Here is a 26,438-nt window from a genome sequence, read left to right as displayed (position 1 = left end):
ATGAATCTGCACACGCCCCATTCACCCCAGGCAGTGAAGAGCTGACTTCTGGATTAGCAAATTTGGGGATTTTCAGTTCTCCTGCCCCTTACAGGGGACTAGGAATGGACACTAGATGAAAAGATGCCTCCACCACGGCCCACACACACCCCCGCTCTGCCAGCCAGGACTGAAGCTCACTTGGTGTTGTCAGAATCAATCGTGTGAAAGAGATCCTCCAGTTCTTTCTCATTGAGGACGCCATCTGCAAAGAAGAGCTGGAATTCCTCCAAGGACAGCTTCCCATCATCTGCAAGGAAGGAAGCAGGGAAAGGAGCTGGTGTCTGCAGAGATAAGGCTGGTGGGGCTAGTGCATGCATGGCCCCCAAATCCAGTCAATGGCTTGACTGACAGATCAACTCCAGCTCAGATAATCCCTACCCTCCCAGCTAATCCCCAAACTAAAAGACAAATTCCATTTTAGATAATCCCTACCCACCCAGCTAATTCCCACACTAACCAGTAAACTCCAGTACACAGAGAATCACTGCCTCATCCAGCTAATTCCCAGACCAATGCCTGTTTACAGATAATCCTCAAACTAACAATAATGCAATAGCTAGCTTTCTTGGGTTCACCATGCACTCAACATTTTCCATGCGTTCAACAAATATAGGGTATCTGCCCCCTGCCAGTGAATTTTCTCTCATTCAATTTACATGGCCACCTGGAGGCAGGTGCTATTTAAGATAACCCACTGTGAGCAACTTGTCCCATGTCACACCATTGGTATAAAGTGGATCCAAAGACCAGCAGCTGGATGAGCCACCACTCCATAGCTTCCCAACCCCAATCCCAGCCCCTAAGCCCTGACTCTCTCAGCACTGTTCTTAGAGTACAGAACAACCCTTTCTTCTCCGCCCCATCTATGTGGCAAACTTCAGGTCCTTCCCTGAGGCAGCATGAGATGCCTGCCAATGGCCGGCATGAGGTTCTCACTGTTACCTCCTCTCCCAGGCCACAGATGCAGCCATCTAGATGCCAAGCCATGCGGGAAGGAGGTGCCAGGCCTGGAGATGCCAACGTGCTGGCCAGAGGCTGTGCTTCTGAGGTGGAGCTCCACAGAGGGGCCTCCACAGCCCCTCTGTGGAGGGGCTCTGTGGAGGGATGGGTGGGACACATGCCACCTGTCCCACCCATCGCCTCACCTTTTCCCTTCACTTGCAGTTGCTGTGGGGACACTTTTGGCCCTACCAGGAAGGTCTTGTGGGTTTGGATCAGATTGGGCCACCAGGGGAGGTGGCTTGAGAAGAACATCAGGGACTCTGGGAGGCGGTCCTTAAGCTTCCACCCTCAGCTCCTTCCACCTGAACAGACCTGCTGAGCAAATGCCAGCAAGCTCATCCCCCACCTGCCCTGCAGCCACCTCCCCCCTCCTCAAGGATCTGTTCATCCTTAAGAGAAACTATGTGAGTGGCATGGAGGTCAGGGACAAGAGGGAGCCCATGACAGTTCCTGGCCCCCAGCCTCTCTGCATAAACCCCTGGCATTACTTCCAGAGGATCTGCATTCAAAGCTGGGTGCTTGGGACAAGGGCCCTGAGAGTCCACATGGCACCTTCCTATGGATTAGAAAAAGACACTCCTTTCTCTGCTGAGAGGATGAGACCAGTGTCAGTGCACATGTGTTGAAAGCGGATTGCAGCCTGGATTTGAAACCCTCCACTTCGTCGGGTGGGTGCCCTTGTGCAGCGCACAACCTGCCTAACCCGACATGGCAGACATACTTGGGTTGAGAATGAGTCATTCTTAAACTTTAAAGGCTCCAGTGCTTCTGTCTGTGCTCCCGGCAGCTCTGCTGGAGCTCAACACAGGGTGAGAGCATAAGCTCAGGAGAGGGGGGTCCTCAGATCTTGCCAAGGTTTCATGCCACCACTTTTCTCTTTAACCCCATAGAGCATAAAGTATCAAAGACCGGTAAAGAATATGAACGTGTGGGCACGGGGGGCTAGGGCCAATATCCCAAGATGCCCCCAACATCGCAGCTCAGATTTCAAGGTTACAGTGGGAAGAATTTCTGTCTTTCAAAGGAAAGGCCAAAAAAACCCCAATCCAACCACACATGCACAAACCAAAGACCCCAAACCTAACAACGAAAAGTCCACAAAGTCAGCCACGAGATAAGTGAAATCGAAGTTGTGGCTTTCTGTGTTCTGTGACAGAGGACGCCTTCCGAGTGTCTTCGGCAAGCCTGAAGATAAAACCCAGGAATCCCAGCGTGGAGTCACACCACACGTGGAGTTCCTTCCACGGACTCACTCCTTTAGTCTTCGTAACACTCACGACACAGGTAGTACTACCACTTCCATGTTAGAGGGGTAAACTGAGGCACAGAGCCCTTAGGGTACTTGCCTAGGTCCTACAGCTGAAGCTTGAACCCAGGCCATCTGGCTCCCAAGTCCAGGCTCTCAACCTAATCCAGGGGTAGGATCTTGTGGCGAGATCGCCACCTACCCAGCAGGGGGTGGGTGCTGGCTCAGGCACCCCCTTCGGGTGAGGGGCAGTCACCATGGGCATGACAGGGGTTGTGAGCCCCAATCCCAGCCTCCCTCTGGCTGGCTCATCTCCCCACCTGCCTGTCCAGGTACCTTGGGCCCCCTCTGCACACAGGGAGAGCAGGCAGCCAGAGGCCAGCAAGGTGCCCCCTCGGCACACAGGGAGAGCAGGCAGACAGAGGCCAGCAAGGTGCCCCCTCACTAAGCTTTCGGCTGACATTTATCCTGAACGCCTGATCATGGCCCTAATGAATTCACTAATGAGGAAAAAACATGCCCTACATAGGCCCCCAGTCCAATTAGACAGGCCAAGCGGGCCCGCGCTGGCACTTTTGCCAGAAACCCCAAGCGGGCCGTTTGCAGGTGTCTTTGCTAATTAGCACGAACTCACTCTCTGTCTCCATGACCTTTCAAATGCCAAGAGCCTGTCAGCCTGTCAGCGTCCATGTCCCTGAAGGGAAATGCTGTCTGCCACTCAGCCCTCTGCCACCCCCTGAGTTTATGTCCCAGGCTGCCAGTCAGGCCCCTCATGCTAACCTTCCCATAGGGACTGGGCATCCGGTATCCAGCTCAGCCAAACAAGTCTCTGTCACAGGAGCCACCCTGACAGGGCAGCCCTGAGCCTTTGTTCCTGTAATCTCTAAGTCCTAAGGGCAGCCTGGGGGGTCCTTTGAGTTTGCACCCCATCTCCCGCTCCCCTGAGGCATCCCATCCATCCTTCTTGTGGACACCTGAGGCAGGGCTAGCATCAGTGTTGAGCAGTCCTGTGTGTGCTTGTGTGCCTATCGGCCTCCACATCTGCACCCCCTGCACACCTGTTCTCATCCCTGCACACCTGTTCCCATCCCTGCACCCACACCTCCCTGCACACCTGTTCCCATCCCCGCACCCACGCCTCCCTGCACACCTGCTCTCATCCCCACACCCACACCTCCCTGCACACCTGTTCCCATCCCTGCACCCACACCTCCCTGCACACCTGTTCTCATCCCTGCACCCACACCTCCCTGCAAACCTGTTCTCATTCTTGTGTCCACACCTCCTTGACACCTATTCTCACCCCTACACTCATTCCTCTTTCCCCAGCCATTCTATTTCCACACCACTCCCCTATCTATACCCACACCAAGTCCCATCCCCACTCCTACAAGCTTTTAAGCTGCTGTGTTGAATCAGAACCTGCCTGCATCACTGCCCCCCGACCATGTGAAGAATATCACGTGCCATCTCCGAGCCTTGTTTTCGTCATCTGGAAGGAGTGTGGGGGTTGATACTTCTTGTCTCAGGAGGATCACAATGAAGATTAAAGGAAAAAGCGCATTCAAGTCCTGGTGCCTAACAGACGTTCAGTGACTGCTGGCAGCCTCCCCCAGACTGAATTCCCTGCTGAGCACAGAGGAATCAAACCCCTCTGGACAAGCCACACCTGCGGACTCCCATTTCCGAGGCATTTGAGGCAGAGCAGCTGGGACTTATTGATATCTTCAATGAGCGAAGCCAGGAGAGCAACTCTCTATCCTCAGACAGCCCTCTGAGGTGGGTGCTGTAATTATTCCCATTTACAGATAAGGAAACTGAGGCTGGAGAATTTGGTGACTTGCCTGAGGCCAGAGCCGGTACGCGGCTGAGCCAGGACTTGAGCCTAGGCAGTCAGGCTGGGGGACCTGGGAAGCTCTTGCTGGAACCCGCATCTCACACCCACATTCACCCTGGTGACAGCCCCTAACGGTCACATAGTGGTGGCTGGGAAGATGTAAGCCCCAAGGAGAAGGAACAGGCTCGGCCTTTGAGGAGGCTGCAGTAAGGAAACTGAGGGTCCCACAGCTGTGCTCAGGGGGTGGACACATGGCCTCTGATGGGGGAAGCCTGCAGCAAGGACAGAACCCCATCTGTACCCGAGGGGGCCAGTCACCACCCGCCCATGTGTATACACTGCAGTGGCTCCTGCAGAGCTGCACACTCAGGAAGCCACACAGGCACACTAACTGCACACACACTCGGGATGCACAGCCGTGGCTACAGGCCCACGCTGGACACACGCATTCCCAACAGCCTCACGCTGCTGAGTCACCGAGATACGCACAGCCACGCTCTCACCAACAAACACGTCCACCAAGTCTACAGACATTTACCGAGGACCTACTGTGTGCTGGGTATCAGGCCCAGGACAAGGGACAAACCCAAATCCCTACCTCTCAACCTGCTGGAGGAGCCAGGCCAGCACACAGGCGATGATGCTGACGGCTCCAGCAACCCCATCTCAGGGGACAGCCCCGATTTCCCCTCCTCATCTCCAAGGCTTTTCAGGCCATGATGCTACGGCTGTTTTTCCAGAGCCACTTCATCTCCCTACGTCCCTCTTATTCCTCCTCTGCTCCGTATGGAATCACTGCTGATGGTCCTTCTTCCCCAGAGGCCGGGGAGTGGTCACTGTCACCCCCCAGGGATGCAGGAGGCCAGGGTGGGAGACTCGTCGGAACTGATTCCAGCCCAGGCCTGTGCACCTGCCCTCCCACCATGCCCAAGGCCTCCAACTCCACCCTGCAACCGCCCTGGGTGGGAGCCGTCAACAGGAACTCCCAGGGATGAGGCGGGTGCTGGAGACCCAGGCCAGAGCTGCCACCCTCAACTCCAGCTTGTGCAGGAGAGGAACCGGGGCCAGAGGCGTTGGGGACCAAGGGCCCTGGGGCAGGTCACAGGGTCTCTGTTACCTGCTCTTCCCCTGCCACAGGCTTGGTACTTGATGTGGATTTTCTCAATGAATGAACATACCGGGAGCACGCGATTCTCTTTAAAAACATTTGTCACCCACACCGCCTCTCTGGCTTTTCCCCAAAACCCAGGGAAGGAGGCAGGGCAAGTGTTATTGCCCCACTTTACCCACGGGAAAACCAAGGCCCAGAGAGGGAATCTGTCTTGGTTCAAGTCCACAGTGAGTTGCGTGGCAACTGTAATAATGATTCTGGTATTTTTAAGAAGGTGCTTTTTGTCAGCCGAAGCTCAGCTGGGCCTCCTAAACGTGCTTATTCTCTCAAGGCCTGGGCTCCTTCTGCAAGTGGAGCCCCTCCAAGGAGTCGGGAGAAGTGGAGCGCTATGAATTCCGTGGCCACAAGGCGCTGCTCACATTTTTGAAGAGGCTGAGAGAGAAAGGGAAAAGGGCCCCGGTCTTCAGGAGAGCCTCCGCTTCTTTCATGCAGCTGGGCAACCCTGGGGCAAATTGCTTAACCTCTCTGGGCTGCTATGGTGTCAACAGAGGCAAGAGCACTGACTGCTCAGGTTGCTATGACAAAGAGTTGCACCAAGGCTTGTAAAGGGCCTAGCGTGTGGCTGGGGGCTTTCTTCAAAGGAGGGTTTCTGGGCCCCAGCCTGGGCTCCTCTGGTCCAGCCCAGCTAGGAAAAGGCCTAAAGTACACCCAGCCCTTACCACGGCCAGTCATTGTTCTTGGCATCACAGACATGACTCACTGAGCCCTTGAGTGGAGGTGTCCCTACTAAGTAGGCCCTACTAGGATTCCCATTTTACAGACAGGGAGGTCAAGGCACAGAGCAGCAGCAGGATTTGGCCTTCTAACTTCAGACCCCTGCACTCCAAACCTTTAGGCTCAAGGTTGCGCTTGTCTCCTATCCCTGATCCCTTCCCCATGAAGCACGAGGACAGAAGGAGCGGGGCGGCGGTCAGCCTGGAAGGGAAACTCACCATTTTTGTCCGCACGGCGGAAAATCTGCAGAAAAGAGAGGCTGAGTCAGCCCTGGGCCAGGGAGAGGCAAGCGCTTCCTGCAGCCTCTGACCGGATACTGGGATCCTTCTCTTCTCCCAGGAGCAGCTTAGGGTCCTGGGAAGCTGAGCCCCCCTTCCCTCTCCCCCTCCCCGGGCTGGGATCCAGGGGGAACTGATGAGGGATGTTGCAGACAGAGGCCCTCCCCTCGCCCACGCGGAAGCGGCTGCCAGTACCACCAGCCTGCTCCCAGCCACGCTGACACACACACGCAGGCCCACGGCTATCCCTGCAGGTGTAGGTCCACAGTCATCAGTCCACGCGGCTTCACCCACCGCCAAACGCTCAGCTGCACACAACCACACTCCCAATCAGTGTCCCAGGGAGCGCCACAACCTTTACCACTGCAGTCCTTCCAAAACCCCTGGTGTGTTTCCAGGGAGGCTGGGCTAAGTCCGACGGAGGTGTTTGCAAGGCCTGGTGACAATGCCAGCCACGGGCAGGACTGCGTTAATTTTGGGGTGCAGGAGGAGAAACAGGATGCCAAGAGTTCAGAAAAGCAGCCGCAGACGAAGTTCCGGCTGCATTAGGCAGGGATGGGAGGAGGGCAGCTCCAAGGCTGGCCTGAACCTACAAGACCAGGTGCCTCCTCGTTCTGCCTTTCCAGTGACATCTGAATCCGTGGGACAGAGCTGCTCCTCTTTCCTCAAGGTCTGGCTGGCAGGTGCTGCTTGCCAGGCTGAGGCTCGAAGGCAGCTTTCCGCCCCTTCCAACACCGTCGCCTGGAGAGCTTTCAAAACCTCCTCAGCCCAGGCCACACCCCAGGGTGACTGAATCAGCTGTTGTGAGGCCCACTCTGATTTCACCATTTTAAAAGCCTCCCAGGCCCAATGTTGACACCTGTGCGCTAAGACCTTGCTGTTCACAGGAGCTGTTTGGGTCCTGCAGGAGCTTGTTTGCAATGCAGGATGTCCCACCTACTCTGCACTGTAGTGGAGTCAGACCGTTCACTATAACCAGTTCCCACGGGGACTGATTCACCAGCACTATTTTGTTTTTTTTTGAGATGGGGTCTCGCTCTGTCACCCAGGCTGAGGTGCAGTGGCGCGATCTTGGCTCACTGCAACTTCTGCCTCCCAGGTTCAAGCAATTCTCCTGTCTCAGCCTCCCGAGTAGCTGGGACTACAGGCGCCCGCCACCACAACTGGCTAATTTTTGTATTTTTTAGTAGAGACGAGGTTTCACCTTGTTGGTCAAGCTGGTCTCGAACCCCTGACCTCAGGTGATCCACCCGCCTCGGCCTCCCAAAGTGCTGGGATTACAGGCGTGAGCCACGGCGCCCGGCCCACCAGCACTTTAAAGCCTGAGAAGGATCCCAGCGTCTGTGGTGGCCCCCACCCCAATCTCAGTGGCTTGTTTTAACAAGGAGGGTGCTGAGACCCAGGGAGAGGCAGCAACATGTACACATTTCCCGACACCAGGGAGGGCTGCTGGGGCCAGGTCAGCCATGGAGGAGGAGGAGGTAATACTCACTCTGAGCCTTCCACCCTCTGTCCTCGCCTTGGGGTAAAGGACAGATGCCCTCGCCCCCCCATCCCTCCAGGCAACGAGAAAGGGAGGGCCCCTCAAACATCACCCCTCCTCCTGGCTGCACCTCAGACCCCCAAGCCCTCCTCAAAGATCCAGCCTGGGCACCCCGCAGCCCCGTTCCTGACTGGGCAAGGCTCCTCAAAACTGGGGTCCCTATCTGGGTGTCCCAGATCCCCCTTGAGGCCAGGCACCAGGCAGGTGCCGGCTCTGGGCAGGAATGCTGAACACATGAGTGACGTGGCAGGGCTGACACCTGGTAATGTCAGCCAGCTCCAGGAGTCTGCACGAGCACCTCCCGCCCCACCCCCCGCTCATCACTCCTTTTGGCAGGTGAGGAGATGGAATCTCAGAGCCCCCACCCTGACTGGGCAGGGCTTCCGTGCAGGGCAGCTTGGGGCTGCAGGGCTCTGCCCAGGACTTTCAGTGGGAGCTCTGCGGGGGTCCTGAGGAGGGGATGGTGTGGCTGCATGGGTGTGTCTCTGGCTGTGTGTGCGTGCGTAAGCGAGTGCGTGAGTGTGTGAATGTGTGCCTGCGAGTGTGGCACTCCAGAGCTCCCCCTGCTCTGTCCGGCCCTCCCAGTCCAGACCCCGCCAAGGGTTCCAGGAGCAGGGAAGAGGAGAGAGGGAGGGAGGGAATCCCCCGACTCACAGGGATCCGCGATACACGCGTGTGCACATTCACACACACCCACCACTCTCCCAGAAATCCACCACACAGGCAGAGGCAGCCCCCAGCCCCACCCCAGCAGGACCCTCGCTGAAACACGCAGTCAACACCCCCAGAAGCCTCCTCCGCCTCCTCCTAGCACTCTCTGCTGGGAGAAGTCCTCGTCCTCCGAGCCGCCCCCAAAGATTCCTCCCTCCCGGGTGGGGCGGGTGGGAGGGGGAGGTGGGCTTCCCAGAGATGGGTGATTTGGGTCCCAGGGGAGTTAGGAGGGGTGAGGGGTGAGTCTGGTCCATGAAGAGGACCCAGCTCTCGGTAGGGGAGAGGGGTGTGGGGAAGGGAACAGAGGACTTGGAATGGAAGGGGGCGGGGTGGGGAAGACCGGAGGGGTCCCAGCTCAGGGCTGATGGGCGATGGCTCTGGCTCAATGGAAAGGAGACGAGAAGACAGAAGGTGGGGAGGGGGCTTCACTTTTAAAGTGGCAGTAGCTGGGGCAAAGGGTCTTTGGGCGTGAGATGAACGGGGGCTCAGGGTCTCGGGCGAAGAGAGGTGGGCTAGAGGTACGGGTTGTGAGGGGTCTCAGAAAAGTATCGCTCCGGACAGGATCCGGGATGGAGAGGAGGAGGCGGCTGGACGCGGCGAGGGGCTCCGGTCCCGCGGGGTAAAGGGTGGGGGTTTGGCTTGGACAAAACTAGAGGGACAGTGGCCGGGTCCGGGGGCTCACGGGTCCCCACTGTGGGCAGGCAGGGACTCCGAGAAGCGCCGGTGGAGGGGCGGAGGAGGGGGGTCTCCCGGTGCAGGGAGAGGACTGGGCTGGAGACCGGCTTGGACGTGGCGGGGCTGGGGGCTCCCGCTCTGGCACGCGGAGGGGCCGGGGGTCTCCTGCCCGGGTAGGGAGGGCCTCGCGGGTCGCGGCGTCGGGGTCCGCCCGAGGGGCGGAGGGGGCTCCGGGTCCCAGCGGAGGCCACGGCGGGGGTCCCGGCCGGCGCGTACTCACGTCCAGGATGACGGCGGTGCCCCCGCGCGGCGAGGCTGGGCCGGGGTCCGCGGGGGCGGCGGGGGCCAGCGGCTCCCGGGGCTCGCCCATCCTGGCGCCCACCCAGCGCAGCAGCCCGCCCAGCGCCCGGCCCTGCTGCGGCGGCTCCCGGAGCAGCCTGTGCGCGCCGGCCCTGCACAGGCGCGCCGCCCGCTCGCACATCGCGCCGCGCCCGCCGCCGCCGCCCGGAAGCCCGCCGACCCCCGCCCAGCTGCGGCCCGCCCCCGCGCGACCCCCTCCCCGCGCTGCCCGCGCCGCCCCGCCCTCTCTCCCGCTGCCCCCGCGGCCGCGGACACCGCGGGGACTGGCCGGCGCCGGGGGGCGGGCCGGCAGGACCCCGAGCCACGTGCCCGCTCCCCGCCGCCCCCACCCCTGCCGGCCGGGCGCGGGGCCTGAGGACTGCCCGCCGGGGCGAGGGGCGCGGGCGCAGCCACAGAGGGGGCTACCCGGAGGGGAGGGGTATGTGGGGCCTGGGGGCGGGGCGGCGCCCCTGGGGTCTGCTCCCCAAAAGTCTCCTGCTCTCCCCGCTTCTAAAGTCCCCCCTCCCACTCGCGGCGCGCAGCAGGGGCCGAAGCGCGGGTGTCCAGCGAGCCCGGAGCGCCCTCTGCCGGCTCCAGCCCCGGGGAGCGGCGCCCACGCACCGCGGCCCCGTCACACCCACGGGCGCCCACCCTTAACTCCCGCGGGCGTGCACGCCCCCTCAGGCCGCCCCCTTGGTTACAAAACGCCCAGAACCAGTCTTCACCCCAGAACATCTTTCCTTCACACTCCATCCACCCATCCATCTATCCACCCCCCCACCTGTCCGTCCATCCATCCATCCATCCGCCTGCCTACCCGTCCATCAATCCATCTGTACATCCATCCACCCATCCTCCCATCCATCCATCCGGCCGGCCGACCGTCCGTCCATCCACCCACCCACCCTCCCAACCATTCATCCATCCATCCATCCACCCACCCAGCATCCTCCCATCCATCCATCCATTCACCCACCCACTCATCCTCCCTCCCTGGCATCCATCCATCCACCCTCCATCCATCCATCCATCCACCCTCCCATCCATCCATCCATCCATCCATCCATCCATCCATCCATCCATCCATCTGCCTGCCCGCCCATCCGTCTGTCCATCCACCCACCCACCCTCCCATCTATCCATCTATCCACCCCCCCACCCTCTCATCCATCCATCCATCCACCCACCTACACACCCTCCCATCCATCCACCCACCATCCTTCCATCCATCCATCTATCCTCCCTCCCTCCCATCCATCCATCCACCCACCCCCCTCCCTCCCATTCATCCATCCATCCACCCACCCACCATCCTCCCATCCATCCAACCATCCTCTCATCTATCCATCCGTCCACCCACCCACCCATCCTCCCATCCATCCATCCACCCATCCATTTAAAAGATGAATTAAGGAGAACCCACTAGGTGCCAGGCAGGTGCCCAACCACTGAGTTCCAGCAATGGGCAAAACAGATGGTGTACTTGGTCTCCCGGAGCTCCTGGAGCTTACATCCAAGTGGGCAGAGCCAAACACTGAAATGATTCCACAAACAAATGAACAATTAAAACTGAACTGCTGGAAGGGTGTGGTGGCTCATGCCTGTAATACCAACACTTTGGGGAGCCAAAGAGGGCGGATCACTTGAGGTCAGGAGTTCAAGACCAGCCTGGCCAACATGGTGAAACCCCGTCTCTATTAAAAATACAATAACTAGCTGGGCGAGGTGGCAGTCACCTGTAATCCCAGCTACTTGGGAGGCTGAGACAGGAGAATCATTTCAACCCAGAAGCAGAGGTTGTAGTGAACCAAGCGCCACAGCACTCCAGGCTGGGTGACAAAATGAGACTCTGTCTCAAAAAAAAAAAAAAGAAAGAAAAGAAAAAAAAACTGAACTGCTATGAAAAGGTAGCACCTTAGACCATGAAAGGAGTCTTTGCTGTGATGGCAGTGGAGGGGTTTGTGTCAGAAGAGGCTTCCTAGAGGAAGTGATTCTTATGCTGAGACATCCCAAGGAAGAGGAGTTAAAGAAAGGCGGGAAACTGTCCTGGACTGGGGACTCTCTGTGCAAAGGCCTTGGGGCAGGCAGAGACCTGGCCAGCAGGAGGGACTGAAAGGAGGCCGCATGGCAGAACAGAGAGGAGGGAGGCCTGGGACAGGCTGCGGAGGGGGCGGGGCTGCAGCGCCCTCCTGGACACCACTGCCTGCACACACTTGCCACTCCCACCCCCAGGCTCTAGTACAGCTGCCTGCTCAACTGCCCCCACACTTGGGGCACCATCCTTTGTACCCCAAGGCCCCAGCCATGGACCTCATCCAGGACCACATGCCCCAGGACTCCTCCCACAATCCCCTTTCCTCCCTTCCCCCCAGCCCAGTGCAGGGTTCCGGGAACGCAGCTCCCTCCCTGAGCACAGAGTCCTCAGACGCATGAGAGCAGGTGGGCACTGGCTTTATTTGGGACCTGCTTCTGGAAGGCGCAGGGCTGCAGGTCTTCTGGCTGGGTGCTCAGCTGGTCACACCAGCAGCTTTCCCCACAAATCCCAGGTCTAGGCCGACCCTGGCCTGCGGCCACTGTTACCACCTCAGACACTGGTCTAAGTCCAGGGCAGCCTGGGATCCCTACTCCTCTTGACCCCAAAGGCCAGCAACGTGGGCTGACACCCCTCCCTGGGGCATCTTTGGACGGGTCCTGCATCCAGCAGGGATGTGGTCATCTCTGTCCTCTCAGGGCCTGGGAGCCAGCGGCTCTGGCCGAGTGTTAGGGTGGCTTCCTGGTCTCCTTCCTTAGCAGGGAGCTGGCCACAGCCAAGGCGCCCCCCTGCACAAACCTCACGAAGTTGTCCCCGGCCAGTGGCCCCATGGCGTACAGGCCCTCCTGGCGGGTGCTCTGGTAGGTGAAGGGGTCCACGTCAATGGGGTTCCTCTTGGCGCTCAGCGGCTGGTCAGGATCCACTGCAAAGTCAGCCCCTGCCCCAGGCAGGAAGGAGAGGTCGGGGTGGGAGCCGATGAGGACCAGCACCAGGGAGACCCCAAACACCTTCTCGACACCCTCGAGGTCCTGGAACACGGCCTGGCAGTCTTCCTTGAAGCACAGCAGCTGGTGCCTGGGGAGGCTGCGGTAACCCTCATAGGGGCTGGGCGACAGGATGGACTGCTCCCGCATCATCTGGTGCACCTTGTGGTACTCGGGGTACAGCATCTTGGGCAGCTGGTTGAACACCAGGCCAGGGTCGTCCACGGCCCGGCGGAAGGCATGGATCACTGGGATGTTGTAGTGGCGGGCGTAGAGGACCGCGTCGGCCGCTGACAGCCCCGCGCCAATGATGAGGACAGGGTCTGAGGCCGGGGTCACCGCACCCACCCTTGTGGCCGCCTCCAGGGCAGACAGCTCATGGTGGATGAAGGGCAGGGCCTCCCCGGGGATGCCCAGCCGGGCCGGGCTATCGAACGTGCCTGTGGCGAGGACCACGTTGCGGGCCCACAGCGAGAAGGGCTGCTGGGCCTGGTTCCTGGTCAGGAAGCCGCTCACCTGGAAGAGGGGGCTGGAGTCCTGGGCCCCACAGCTGCTGGGATCGGGGGTTCCCCACTCCACGGCTGTGACCACAGCACCGGACACAAAGTTATGCCCCAGACCCTTCTTGACCACGTAGTCCCTGTAGTAGTGGGCGATGTCCCCGGCCGTGGCCCGGCTGTTGCGAAGACCTCTGTTGGGGAGGATGCAGGACGCCAGAGTCAGACACTGTTAGGGGTTGGGGGGCTGGGTGGGACGGGAGATGTCCAGGGCAGTGTCAGGCCCTGGAGCTGGACTAGGCTGTAGCTGTAGGACTAGGCCAGGTAATTCAACCTCTCTAAGCCTCAGTCTCCTCTTCTGTAAAATGGAGCTAACAAGGGTGCCTCCCTCAGGAGAGGTGGTGTAGGGTGGTGTAGGATGCTCTAGGGTGGTGTAGGGTGGGGTTCAGAGGGCAGCCTCCAGAGCCACACTGCCTGGGCTCGAATCCTGACTCTGCCATCAGGGAGCTGTGTCTGTTTCCCAAGTTTGCAAAATGAGGAAGATGTTGGTGGCAGGACCTATTTCGTGAGGTCGTGGGGAGGATTTGGCGAGCTGACAAAAACAAAGTGCTTAGGATGGAACCTGACTGGAAGTAAGTGCCATGTAAGGATAGGCCACCATGATTGTCACCTCAAAGGATTAAATATGGTATGATTCCATTTTTATAGAGTTCAGAAACAGGCAGAACTCATCTATGGAGCTGGATGTCAAGAGAGGGGTTACCTCCGGGGATGGGGAAGGGGATCCTGATCAGAAAGGGCATGGGGGCTTCTGGGAGGGGGTCTGCTTCTTGATTCTCTGTGCTTACCTTGAGAAATTTCATCAACCTGTACTCACAGGATTTACGTACTTTTCTATATGTAGCCAATTTATTTTATTTTATTTTATTTTATTATTTTTTGAGACAGAGTCTCACTCTGCTGCCCAGGCTGGAGTGCCGTGGTGTGATCTCAGCTCGCTGCAGCCCCTGCCTCCCGGGCTCAGGTGATTCTCATACCTCGGCCTCCTGAGTAGCTGGAACTACAGGCATGCAGCGCCATACCTGGCTAATTTTTGTATTTTTATTAGAGATGGGGTTTTGCCGTGTTGGCCAGGATGGTCTCGAACTCTTGACCTCAAGTGATCCACCGGCCTCGGCCTCCCAAAGTGCTGGGATTACAGGCTTGCGCCACCGCACCCAGCCTATATGTAGTCAAAAAGTTGATTTAAAGTTGATTTAAAGACTCCCATGTGACGCACTCACCATCGTTCCCAGCCCACGCAGCAGCAGGAGGTATTCTATTATTGTTGTTGTTGTTTGGATTGTCACTCTTTCCAGGGGCAGTGACTGCAGGCCCATTCTTGTGGCGGTTGAATGACAGGCTTTGCATCATTCTAGCACCTTCCTGTATCTCACTGTGTGACCTTAGATGAGTTAATTTACCCAGCTTGTGGGCTCATGGTTCAAGATGAACTCCCATAGGGGAGAATCCTGTGCCACCTGCCGTCTGGCTACATGTAGCAGGAGCTCACAATGGACCCCCAAGGCCGTGCCAGTCAACCCAGCGCAGCCCGTCTGCGACCCTGGAATTTATCTCTGTGGGCAGTCATTCTTTTCTCAGTTTTTGTAAAGATTGTGACACAGAACGGTCCCAAGAGCATGTTCCGTGCAGAGTTATTTACAATAATGACACAATCGAAAGAATGAACGCTCCAGGGCTGGCAGGGGCTGGGTAACCTTGGCAGTGCCATGAGGCAGGGGGTGTGTCTGCGGTGGTTTTGTGCTCTGACGTCTAAGCCCAAGGCCTGGCACATAATAAGCATTCGGTGAAGATTTGCTGGACTGGGGATGCTCACTCGCCTTTGGGAATATCGTGAGGCCATGTAAAGGGATGGTTTTGAACGCTGTGACTTCGCCACATGAAGTGCTTGGGATACAATGTGAAAATGCAAAATGAGCCTATAAAAGGCTGTGCTTACAAGCAAAATGTAAGTTTCTGGCTGCCTACTAACACGTAGCTACACAAACCTGGAAGTCTTCCTCCCAAACATGCAGAAGAGTCTTCGCATCAAAGAGATAGTGAGGCCTGGAGGGGGACGCCTGGAGTGCCTGCCGTTGGGGACACAGGCCTGGTCACAGCCCTGGGGGCGGAGGAAGCAGGGCTTCCCGAGAGGCAGACTGCACCCAGGTATCTGCGCTGGGGCAGCTTCTCATTGAGTGGATGCACCCCAGGAGGAGCAGGGACTGGAACTCCTTTATTCAGTCACTGAAACTGTGAGAGGCAAATCAATCTTGGGGCCCCCAAATCACTAAGTTAAAGGAAAAGTCAAGCGGGGAACTGCCTAGGGCAAAGCTGCCTCCCGTCCTACTCAAAGTCTTCCCTCTGCTCACTGAGATAGATGCACATCTGATTGCCTCCTTTGGAAAGGCTTATAAGAAACTCGAAAGAATGCAACCGTTTGTCTCTTACCTGTCTGAGACCTGGAAACACCCCTCCCTGCTGGAGTTGTCCCGCCTCTGGATGGAACCAATGTCCATCTTACATATAGTGATTGATGTCTCAAGTCTCCCTAACGTATACAGCCAGGCTGTGCCCCGACCACCTTGTGTACATGTTATCAGGACCTCCTGAGGCTTTGTCATGGTTGTGCGTCCTCAACCTTGGCAATTAAACTTCCTAAATTAGCCTGGCGTGGTGGCTCACGCCTGTAATCCCAGCACTTCGGGAGGCCGAGGCGGGCGGATCATGAGATCAGGAGATCGAGACCATCCTGGCTAACATGGTGAAACCCCGTCTCTGCTAAAAATACAAAAAATAATTAGCTGGGTGTGGTGGTGGGCGCCTGTAGTCCCAGCTACTCGGGAGGCTGGGGCAGGAGAATGGCTTGAACCTGGGAGGCGGAGCTTGCAGTGAGCTGAGATCGTGCCACTGCACTCCAGCCTGGGCAACAGAGCGAGACTTCATTAAAAACAAACAAACAAACAAAACTTCCTAAATTAACTGAGACCCGTCTCAAATATTCAGGGTTCACAAACCTTTTCTCTAGGGTGGCCATGATGGGGCAGGAAGCCAGATGGGGAGAAAATACCCCAGGAGTGAAAGGGCGGGGAGAAGTGTGGGTTTGGGGTGAGCTGTTTTCCTTCTGCATTTCCAATAACCTCCATGACCTTAGGTGAGTTAATTTACCCAACTTGTGGGCTCATGGTTAAGGATGAAACTCACCTGTAGCAAAAGCATTACAAAAAAAAAAAAGAAAAGAAAAAAGAAAGTCACCCTATTAGCTGACCCAGAAAGATTGTTCTAGGCCAGGCTCAGAATAGAGGGAAGGGCTGAAGGGAGACCACAAGGACTGGGGGACCTGTGCCAGAGGCACGGGGCAGGGCGTGGGGCTCAGGGGCCAGGTGTTACCCCCTCCTTAGACGCTGGGGCACTACGGGGAGGCCCAGTTGGGGGCCATGTGACAGGGTGGTCTGCTGCTTGCACGGGACAGGGGGTCCTCGGGTGAGCCCAGCTCTGCTGCTCACCCCCACTCATGTGGGGTGGACAAGTCCTTTCCCTATCTGAGCCTCAGGTTCCCCCTCTGGAAGAAGAGGAAGACAGACCAGATGCACTCTGAAGCCCCTGTACCTCTGGCTCACGGGCTCACTGTGGGGGGCCTGTGGAATCCCCCAAATCACTCAGCTAAAGGGAAAAGTCAAGCCGAGAACTGCTGAGGGCCACCCTGCCTCCCATTCCATTCCAAGTCACCCCTCTGCTCCCTGAGATAGATGCGTATCTGATCGCCTCATTTGGAGAGGCTCATCAGAACCTCAAAAGAATGCAACTGTTTATCTCTCACCTACCTGCGACCCGGAAGCCCCCTCCCCACTTCCTGCCTTTGCTTCAAGCCGGCCCACCTTTCCAGACCCAACCAATGTACTTCTTACAAATATTGATTGATGTCTCATGTCTCCCTAAAATGTATAAAACCAAGCTGTGCCGGATCACCTTGGGCACATGTCATTAGGACTTCCTGAGGCTGTCATGGGCACGTCCTCAACCTTGGAAAAATAAACTTTCTAAATTAACTGAGACCTGTCTCAGATTTTCTGGGTTCACAGGCCCAACCTTCCACGTCCCCCAAGGCGTTCCGGGGCGGCCTCACCTTCGCTTCTTCTGCATCCAGTCCTTGACCTCCAGGTCCGGGAGCCCCATCCACTGGCCTTGGCTCAGGGTCACCATGGAGCCTTCGATGGACTGCAGGGAAAGGAACACTTTGGTCCAGGCCTCTGCTCGCCTGAACCCATTTGGGGCTAGAGGGCATGGGAGGCCTTTGCTGGGGCTGGGTAGAGGGAGGAGGGAGAGGCAGGGTTGCGGGGTGGAGAATGAGGAAAGGGAGATGCCAGAGTCCCAGCCCCAAGTGGGGAGAATGAGGGAGAGAGCCCCCCACAAGCCATGCCCTCGCTGCCCCACTCACATGCCAGGCTCCCCCGGGGAGGTTCCGGCCCAGAACCACGTGGGGGATGGCGTGCTCCTTCCGGTGCTTCCAGGTGAGGACCGACTTCATGTTTCCCCCAAAGTCTGTGTCCGGGCGTAGAAGGGCATCAAAGAGCAGGGCCACGGGGCTTTGGGATCGGCCTTCGAGGCCTTCGGACAGGTAGTCCAGGTCCTGAAGGGGGGCATAGGTCAGAGGGGCTGCTGGAGGAGGGCGGGGTCGTCTTCCCAGAGCCTGAGGCTGGGCAGGAACGTGGGGACTGGGGCCGGGCCATTTCCCTGGCACTGGAGGGTCTCAGAGAGATGCGCACCCTGGGGGTAGTTTGAAGCTCTCGTTTTGAGGTCTTTCTAGGAGGCCAAGGGCCCCAGAGTACAGACCAAATGTGCAAGCTTAGATGAGACTGGAGCGATTGCCTGGTCCCTAATATCAGTGTGGTCAGATCAGCTTGGGAGGTGCTGCCTCTTAAGAGCAGATAACACAGACGGGCATATTAAAGGCTCTAACAAGTCCTGCAGCCATCATTTACCTGTTTAATTTTGCCGAACCCAGTGTGTCCCTGTTTTACTGGAGTGGGGACATTTTTCTCTCTATATTATACTGAGGAACTAGTATTCTATAGAGAGCACTTTGAAAAATGCTGATCTAGATCAAATGGTCAAGACCTATTTCCTCATCTCCAACTCAGGGGCGGGAAGGGAACAGGAGGATGTACACGGCCTGACGAGGGAGGTGGACAAGGGGAGGTTGTGGAGGAGCACAGTGGAAGACAAGGGGTACGGAGGGAGGATTTGCAAACCCTTGTGGGCAGGAGGTAGTGGGACTGAAATATCTGTGGTGGAGTTTCTCAACCTTGGCCGCACTGACATTTGAGCCAGATCATTCTTTGTAGCCAGAACAAAGTCATCCAAATGTCAGTGGGGCCAAGGTTGAGAAACTCCACCACAGATATTTCAGTCTCACCACCCTCGTTGTCCTGTGCAGTGCTGGATGTTTGCCAGCATCCCTGGCCTCCACCCTGCTAGATTTGGTAGTACCGTCACCCTGCCATGACAACCCAAATTGTCTCCAGACATTGCCAGGTGCCCCCCGAGGAGAAAAATCATCCCCTCCTTGAGAACCACCGGCCTAGGGCATAGTCAGCCCTAGATCGTGTGGCATTTGTGGGTCTCTGATTTCTCTTTCACGATCTCCGTGGCTGACTTTGTGGACTCTCGAATTCTGTGTTTAGTCTTGTTTCCAGCAAACACACACTTTTGTTTTTCCCTGCAAAAGCGGCGGTAGTTTTCCAAGGGCGGGTATGTCCTACCCAGAGCTCTGGCCCCAGGCTGACCCACCTGGTCCAGGATGGAGACCCCCGGGGCCTCGGTGAGCTTCCTCTGCAGCAGGGGGTGTGGGTGGACGGCATCTGGCTTCATGTAGGGTGTGTAGCCGGAGAGCAGGTAGGACAGGCAGATACCAGAGGGGCCGTTACCTGGGGAGAGAGGGTGGAGGTTAAAGGGGGTGGCCTTTTCAGGTGGGGGACACTACCGTGGAGGGCTTTGATCTAGATGTGGCGCATTCATTCATTTATCCTTCATTCATAAAACTAAATATTTATTAAGCCCTTAGCCTGTGCCAGACACTGCGCCTAATAATAATTTTAAAAAGAAGGAATGAACAACTGCTGAGAGCTTACTCTGTGCCAGGAATTGTACTGAGAGCTTTCACAACAGCCTCACAACAGCTTTAGCGAGGTAAGTGCCACTCTTTTCCTCCTTTTATAGTTGAGGAAATGGGCACAGAGAGGTTAAGTTACTTGCCTGTGGTCACACGGCCGGAAGGTAGACGAGCCGGGATTAAAACCCAGACAGAGGGAACGTCTGACGACATGACTGAGATTCTGAGATTGCTAAGAACTAGGTCAGATGGATGAGTGAATGTAGCACAGATTGCTACGTGGCCTGGGGGCGAACTTGAGTGGTGGGTGCTTGTGGGCGCTCAGGGGTGCTGAGCCACCTGTTGGGTCTGCTGCTTGCACGTCTGAAGAACTGCGCTGCCATCTGCGGCGCTTCCTGGGCAATTCACCAGGCACAGCCCTGTGATAGCGCTTCTCTTTTTATCTGTCCTTTCCCCTCTTCTTATCTCGTCTGATTCGGAATATTACTCATATGCAGCATACCAGGAGGAACCATATGAAATCACAGGCACCCATCTGCTTTTGCCTTGCAGAAATGACCATCTCACGTGGCTTAATTGGACGCCCGCATACTGGGGGGTCATCTGTCCCCATTTGTGCAGACAGAGGACAGGAATCATAAGCCGCTACTGTGTGTCCTCTCGTGTGGGCACCTAGCACAGTGCTGGGCACAGGGTAGTCATGGGATCAGTGTGGGCTCAGGACCAGGCCCCCCTGCGCCACGCCGGGTCGCCTCCAGCTGATGGGTGTGTTCTAGACCCCTGGGTTCTCGGAAGTGTGAAAGGGAATGGTAGTTTATAAACTGCTAAGCCTAGCACTGGCCACATAGTAAACGCTCGATGGCTTAATTTAAAGACCACTGTAAAGAGGCCAGGCCTGGGCCAGGCATGGTGGTTCACACCTATAATCCCAGCACTTTGGGAGGCTGAGGCAGGCAGATCACTTGAGGTCAGGAGTTCGAGACCAGCCTGGCCGACATGGCGAAACCCCATCTCTACTAAAAATACAAAAGTTAGCTGGGCATGGTGGCATGCACCTGTGATCCCAGCTACTTGGGAGGCTGAAGCAGGAGAATCGCTTGAGCCCGGGAGGGAGAGGTTGCAGTGAACCAAGATTGCACTACTGCACTCCAGCCTGGGCGACAGAGTGCGACTTTGTCTCAAATAAATAAATAAAAAAAAAATAAACCCCAAATATGAAAAAAGACACCAGGCCTGGACTTGCCCAGCTCCTGCCCTCAGACCTGGGGGGTACCCGGAAGGCTCAGCGGAGCCCCTCCCCGGCTGGGGCCTGACACTCACCCACAATGATGACTGGGAGGGGCTCTGAGCTGCTGGCGCCGAGGTGGTCCTTTCTGGAGGAGCTCATGGCTGGTGGGGGGCTTGGGGCTGGCAGTGGACCTGGAGTGGGGGAGAGGGGAAGGAAGAGTCCATTCGGGTGAGGCCTGGGTGTCCACACAGCCACTTCACCTCCCAGCTAGGGTGGCCTCCTGTGGCCCTCAGGGTCTGGTCCGGGGTCCCCATGAGACATATCTGACGGGACTCCCTTCTTGCTCTCACACAGCCTCTGCTCCAAACAGGCCGTTTGCCCCACCCCTCCCCAGTCATGCAGAATGTGCCCTCCCCTCCTCGGTCCTGGTTGCCCCAGGCAGCCACCGTCCCTCCGAGCCTCACTCTACTCTCCCATCTCACTGGGGCAGTAACAGTCCCCGAAACTCATTATCTGTCTTCCCGAGAGGCCATTCCTGCCCAACCCAGGAACCAGCCCTGCCAGACCCTTCTGTGGGCCACAGTCCTCGAGTCCCAGTGTGGCCTGGTGGACTCATCATCCAGCCCTGGCAAGTTGCTTCCTATCCCATTCCTGGGCCTCTCTGGGTCTCAGTTTCCTCATCTGTAAAATGGAAGCAATGAGTCCCTACCTCCTAGGGTGGTTGAGGGACACAGTAGGATCACAGACGGGAAGCACCTGCCTGGAGTGAATCTGCCACGGGGAAAGGGCCAGCGCTGTGGCCTGCCCCAGGAGCTGGGATGGACTTGGGGAAATGGAAGCAGTGGCCAGGTTTGGGGACGTGCTGGTGAACCTGCCATCTCTGGGGCAGCCGCGCCCTCTGCTGGCCCCAGGCCCAAATCGCTCAAAGGGACCCAAGTGCTGGTCCTAGAGCTGTCGGTTCCCAGAGGAGCATCAGACCTACCTTCTTCCCCACACCAGCTAGCAGCGGACACCAGCCTCACCCGAGGGCCACATGCTGCCATCCTGAGGGCCACAAGGCAACACCTTTGTGGGCACAGGGATGGTGAGCATTTGGCACTTACTGTGTACCGGGTATTTGACATGCTTTTTCTCATATCCGCCTCACGCTGACCCTGTGCAGCCCTGGCCATATTAATGTCCCATTTCACAGATGTGTAAATGGGGCTCAGAGAGGTCGCACAAGCTTCTCAGTGTCACACAGCTGGCTTTGAAACCCAGGGCTCACTGGTGCCAAGGCCCTGCCAGTGCCACCACCCACACCACTCGGCCTGTCCCTCGAGATCCAGGGCCCATCCAGGCGTCACACTCAAGTGGGCGCGCACAGGGCTCGGACCACCCGGAGTGGCCAGGGGTGGGGGCCCAGGGTCACCTGCCTCCAGAATTCTTCCAGAGAAAGTGGGAATCTGGATTTCTATGTGAATGATCTGAGTTGAAGAAGTGGGCAATGAATGAACGCACAGTTTTGGAAGATGCTTAAAAGGTCAACCAAACACAGCTGAGACCGGTGTGTGGCCTCTGATGTGTGCAGGGTGACAGAAACACCATCGTCCACCTCCAGGCAGGTCCCGAGGAGATGGATGAGAAACTGCCACACAGATGGGCCACTGAGAGGACCTATGTGTCGCCCCCACAGTGACAACAACTGACCTTCTCAGAGCACTCTACAGTTTGCAAGGAGGTAGCATCTAAGCAGTAGCGTCCAGCCCGCTCAGCAGCCTTGAGAGGTGAGCCCTGTCACTTCTGTCTTGCAGGTGAGGAGAAGGAGGCTCCGAGGGTGAGGATGTGCCTAGCGGGGAAGGGGTCTGTCAGGGACCCCTGTGTCAGTGCTCTCTGCTCCCTTGAGCATAGCCTTTCTTGCCTCCACTGGCGTGGGGGCCAGGGACAGCCTCCGTGTCCTGTCTAGGCAAGCTCGTGTGCCCAGCACCGCAGACCTCCTCCTCCCTTTCCAGAGAGAAGGAAGGTGACATGCTGCAGTCACCAGGGACCACATGGCCTCTTCATGCTCAGCTCCCTACAAGACCCCAGGCTGCCTGCCTTGAGGGGGAGATTTCAGGGTGACGCTGCCACCAATTATAATAGTAGTAGTAGTTACAAGAACAACAAAGACAGCATGTGGCCGACATTTCCATACTTCTGTGGAGTGGGCTGGGTGCCAGGCATGATCTCAACACTTAATACACGTTAACAAATTGAATCCTTATTTAATCGGGTTGTTGTAAGTACTCTGAGGGCCAGAGCGTTTCTCACGGCCCTTTATAGTTTGCAAGGTGGTTGAACCAGCTCTTGCAGGCTGGGCTGGATCAGAGCCCAGGCTGCCCTGCTCCAGAGCCTTCTCTGTGCCCCAAGTGCTGTGAGAGGTCCTGCTGAGACCCCTCTGCCGGGTGGAACGTGCAGTGTCTGTTCCAGGGTCCCCCACTTCTCTGTCGCAGCGCTACTGGCAGGCGGGGAGGCAGAGGGACAGCTGATGACCTGGTGTTCTGGCTGGGAAGGGAACATTTCTCATTGACCCTGGGTGCTGGGTATACCCAGAGGCCTTGGAGAACAGGACTACGGGTCCCAGAGCGCTTTCTCTGGCTTGCTCCTGGTACCCTCGAATGGCTCCGGGCCCCTCAGTCCTCATGATGGTCCCCGGGAACAGCAGCCACTGGGGAGCACGGGACCTCCTGATAAAGGGCTTCCCCGCACCACCTCCTTTGATCCTCCTAGCAACCCACTTTGCAGATGAGGAGATTAAGGCTAGGAGAGGTGAAGCCATGCCCTGAGGCTACAGAGCCGGTGGGCGATGGAACTGATATTTGATCCCCGTGGGCTGACACCCCCAGGCACCCCAGCCCCTTCACCAAACGAGTGAGCCAACCTGCTCCATCTGCCCCAGTGCGCCCACCCTGGGCCATGCCCTGCCCCTCCTTTGTTCTTTCAGATTTTCCCACCACCCCAAGAAAGGCATTTGCAGGAGCCCCTGCTGGCCAATGAGGAATCAGAACTGGCTGCCCCTTCCCACCCTTTGCAGGCAGCAGAGGACACTGGTTTACCACCAGGGCTTTGGGGCTCCAAGTCCAGGGCTCCCTCCTGGGACTGTCCTCAGGCACTTGAACAGAAGCTTCTGGATGCCACATACATGAGGTCACCACCCAGGGGCTGGACCTGAGAAGTCACTTCCTGTTCAGAGTGACACAGGACGCCCCAAAGTCCGAAGCAGCTTGACGCTGTCACTCATAACCTCGGACAAATATGCTGCCAACTTACAAAAGAGAGTTCAAAAGTTTCATTTCAATTCCTTTTGTGCTTTTTAGTTTTACGGAGTTGGAAGAATCAATTTTTAATGTTATCTTTTTAAGTCCCTTTAATTGAAGATGGCAGATGTTGATGGAAAGAAGTTAACATTAAAAATTGATGTTCCAAATTTCACAAAGGCAAACAGGATAAAAGAAATGAAAACAGTTGCACCTCCGACTGACGTTTCTTTCAAGTGTGCGGCATTTGTACTTCTGAGGTTGCTAAAGCTGCAAACTGCTCTGAGACTCTGGGACACCTGTATGTCTGCATTTCTTTGGCACCTCTAGTGGCCATTTACTCATTTGCCTTTGAAGACACCCCAGGAGGTGGGTGTTCTTATCCCCATTGTGCAGAGGAAGAAAAGCTGCTCAAGAGGAGTTGGCGTCTTGCCCCAGGTCACCTAGGAGGGGCCAAGACCACGGCCATGTGACAAATCTTAGTTCTGCCAAGTCCCCTCCAGTAAAACAGCTGATTACAGGGAGACCAAGAAAGTGACACGAAGCCCTGGGGGGGCTAAAGTGTGAGGGGGTGGTCTGTCCACGCAAGCGGCACTTGCCATTTATCACAGATGAGGCCTCACCCCAGTGCCGCACACCTGGAGCCCAGGGTCTCCCGCAGCTCCCCAGCCTCCCAGGGGCCGCCCTCCCAACCCGCTGCACTCTTGAGCCTCCTGAGAGAAGCTAAGTCGCTGGGACCTCCAGGGATGGGGGCTGTTCATGGGCACCCAAGGGCTCTGTCCCTCCTGAGCAGGAGAAGCAGAAACCCAGAAGGCACCCAGCCTGGCTGCCGACCCAGTGGCCTTGGAACAGCTGGGCAGTAAGCCCGGGCTGGCCACACCCCTTTCCTGCTAGGAGCGGCGGTCACATGGCCCAGGGTACGCTGGGACTGTGGCCGCTTCAGCTGCTTGGCTGAGGGTACCAGGCACCTGGACAGGGACACAGCTGAGGATCTGGGAGGAACCTGGGGTAGGGCAGAACCCTGCCGGGCTCCAGAGAACCCAGGCGAGGGCCTCCACTCAGGACCACCCGGGATCCCTGCCTGGCGCCAGGGCTCTGCAGACCCTCCGGTCCAGCTGGGCTTGCCACTGGTGCCTGGGATGTGCCTGATTCCCTGCCCCGGAACCTGGCCCCGACACTCACCTGACAGGCAGTGGTGCAGGAGCCCGGTGAGCCCGGCCAAGTTGTGCACTAGGAGGGTCAGGGGAACACGGATCACAGAGTCCCCCGCGAAATCGGGACACCCATTACCCTGTGGGGATCCAGGAGGCTCTGAGAGGCCAGAGGGAAGTGAGGGTATTTTACGGGGAGGGAGGAGGCGGCGCAGGCAGTGGGCGGGGCCAGGAAAATCACTTTCATAAGCGTGAGTCAGCAGGGGCCCGTGATGAATGAACTTGCACACTGGGCGGGTGTCACGCTGCCTGCCTCATGGCCAGCCTTAAAGGACCCCTGCTGGGCGGCCTGCCAGGGGGCCTAGGGTGGCGCTCCCTCCCAGCCACCTCCCCCTAGCCAGACCCCCATCCCTGCAGCTCAGTCTCTGGAGGAGGAACCAGTGACCTCTGAATGAGCCAGCCGGGCCTTTGCCATAAGCAAAGAGGAGATGGCTTTGTCCCGCACACAGTTAAAATAACAGTCCCTTTAAGTGGCGAAACCCCATCCAGTTCCCGCATTCCACCTGGATTTCACTGCGCCCTCCAATCCCCGAAAGCCCTCTGGCACCAGCCTGCCTGGGCTGCGAATCCAGCTTTGCCATTTCCCAGCTGCAGGGCTCTGGCAAGCTGCCTTAGGGCCCGCACCTCAGTTTCCTCATCTGAAAACTGGGGCCAAGTCACAGATTTGTCTCTACCAGAGTGGCCGTGAGGGTTTAAATGACATCCTTCTTGGCTGCCATGCTTAGAACTTGAAGCCTGCTCCCAGGCTCTTCTCTCCTGTTTTGTGTGGGTAGCACTGCACACCCCACACCTTGCTGTTTCTTAATTATTATTATTTTGAGAAGGAGTTTCGCTCTTGTTTCCCAGGCTGGGGTGCAATGGCGCGATCTCGGTTCACTGCAACCTACGCCTCCCGGGCTCAAGTGATTCCCCTGCCTCAGCCTCCTGAGTAGCTGAGATTACAGGCATGTGCCACCACGCCCGGCTAATTTTGTATTTTTGGTAGAGATAGGGTTTCACCATGTTGGCAAGGCTGGTCTCGAACTCCCGACATCAGATGATCCACCCGCCTCAGCCTTCCAAAGTGCTGGGATTACAGGCGTGAGATGCCACACCTGGCCTATTTCTGAATTATTTTATTGTCTCTCTTCCCAAACCAGAATATGAGCTCTGTGTGGGCAGGGAAGTGTATTCGTGACTGCTCTACACAGTGTCTAGAATAGCGCTTAGCACACAAAGGCACTCAACATCGGTTAAACAGAAGGGAGGCAGGGAGGGAGGGAAGCAGGGAGGGAAGGAGGGAGGAAGGCAGGGAGGGAGGGAAGGAGGGAGGGAAGGAGGGAGGAAGGCAGGGAGGGAAGGAGGGAGGGAAGGAAGGAGGTAGGGAGGGAAGGAGGGAGGCAGGGAGGGAGGGAAGGAGGGAGGCAGGGAGGGAGGGAAGGAGGGAAGGAGGGAGGAAGGGAGGATGGAGGGAAGGAGGGAGGAAGGGAGGAGGGAGGGAAGGAGGGTGGAAGGCAGGGAGGG

General features: G+C 57.3%; 2 protein-coding genes across 7 annotated transcripts in view; both read right to left on the bottom strand.

The window, feature by feature from the left end:
• The window catches only part of NECAB2 (N-terminal EF-hand calcium binding protein 2), a 33,854-nt gene extending 24,001 nt beyond the window's left edge, over positions 1 to 9,853 (bottom strand). The window contains exons 1-3 of one of the 3 annotated variants that reach the window (XM_034940814.4): positions 9,500 to 9,853; positions 6,231 to 6,255; positions 181 to 289 (exon numbers count right to left, since the gene is read on the bottom strand). In XM_034940814.4, the coding sequence (XP_034796705.2) occupies positions 181 to 289; positions 6,231 to 6,255; positions 9,500 to 9,700 (335 nt within the window). In that variant the 5' untranslated portion in view covers positions 9,701 to 9,853. Of the gene's footprint in view, positions 1 to 180; positions 290 to 6,230; positions 6,256 to 9,499 lie in introns of those variants that run through there. The other 2 variants (XM_034940816.3, XM_034940817.2) reach the window with 2 other exon arrangements.
• Positions 9,854 to 11,993: 2,140 nt separating this feature from the next.
• Positions 11,994 to 26,438, bottom strand: part of OSGIN1 (oxidative stress induced growth inhibitor 1) — a 35,438-nt gene continuing 20,993 nt past the window's right edge. For 2 of the 4 annotated variants that reach the window (XM_034940810.3, XM_055100545.2), the window contains 5 exons: positions 20,542 to 20,640; positions 18,900 to 19,036; positions 17,548 to 17,739; positions 17,236 to 17,327; positions 11,994 to 13,264 (listed from right to left, as the gene is read on the bottom strand). In XM_034940810.3, the coding sequence (XP_034796701.2) occupies positions 12,319 to 13,264; positions 17,236 to 17,327; positions 17,548 to 17,739; positions 18,900 to 19,036; positions 20,542 to 20,608 (1,434 nt within the window). In that variant the 5' untranslated portion in view covers positions 20,609 to 20,640 and the 3' untranslated portion in view covers positions 11,994 to 12,318. Of the gene's footprint in view, positions 13,265 to 17,235; positions 17,328 to 17,547; positions 17,740 to 18,899; positions 19,037 to 20,541; positions 20,641 to 24,906; positions 25,055 to 26,438 lie in introns of those variants that run through there. The other 2 variants (XM_055100544.2, XM_055100547.2) reach the window with 2 other exon arrangements.

The sequence above is a fragment of the Pan paniscus genome, chromosome 18 (assembly GCF_029289425.2).
Source record: "Pan paniscus chromosome 18, NHGRI_mPanPan1-v2.0_pri, whole genome shotgun sequence".
Taxonomy (NCBI): Eukaryota; Metazoa; Chordata; class Mammalia; order Primates; family Hominidae; genus Pan; species Pan paniscus.
This window is presented reverse-complemented; position numbering and strand designations above follow the sequence as displayed.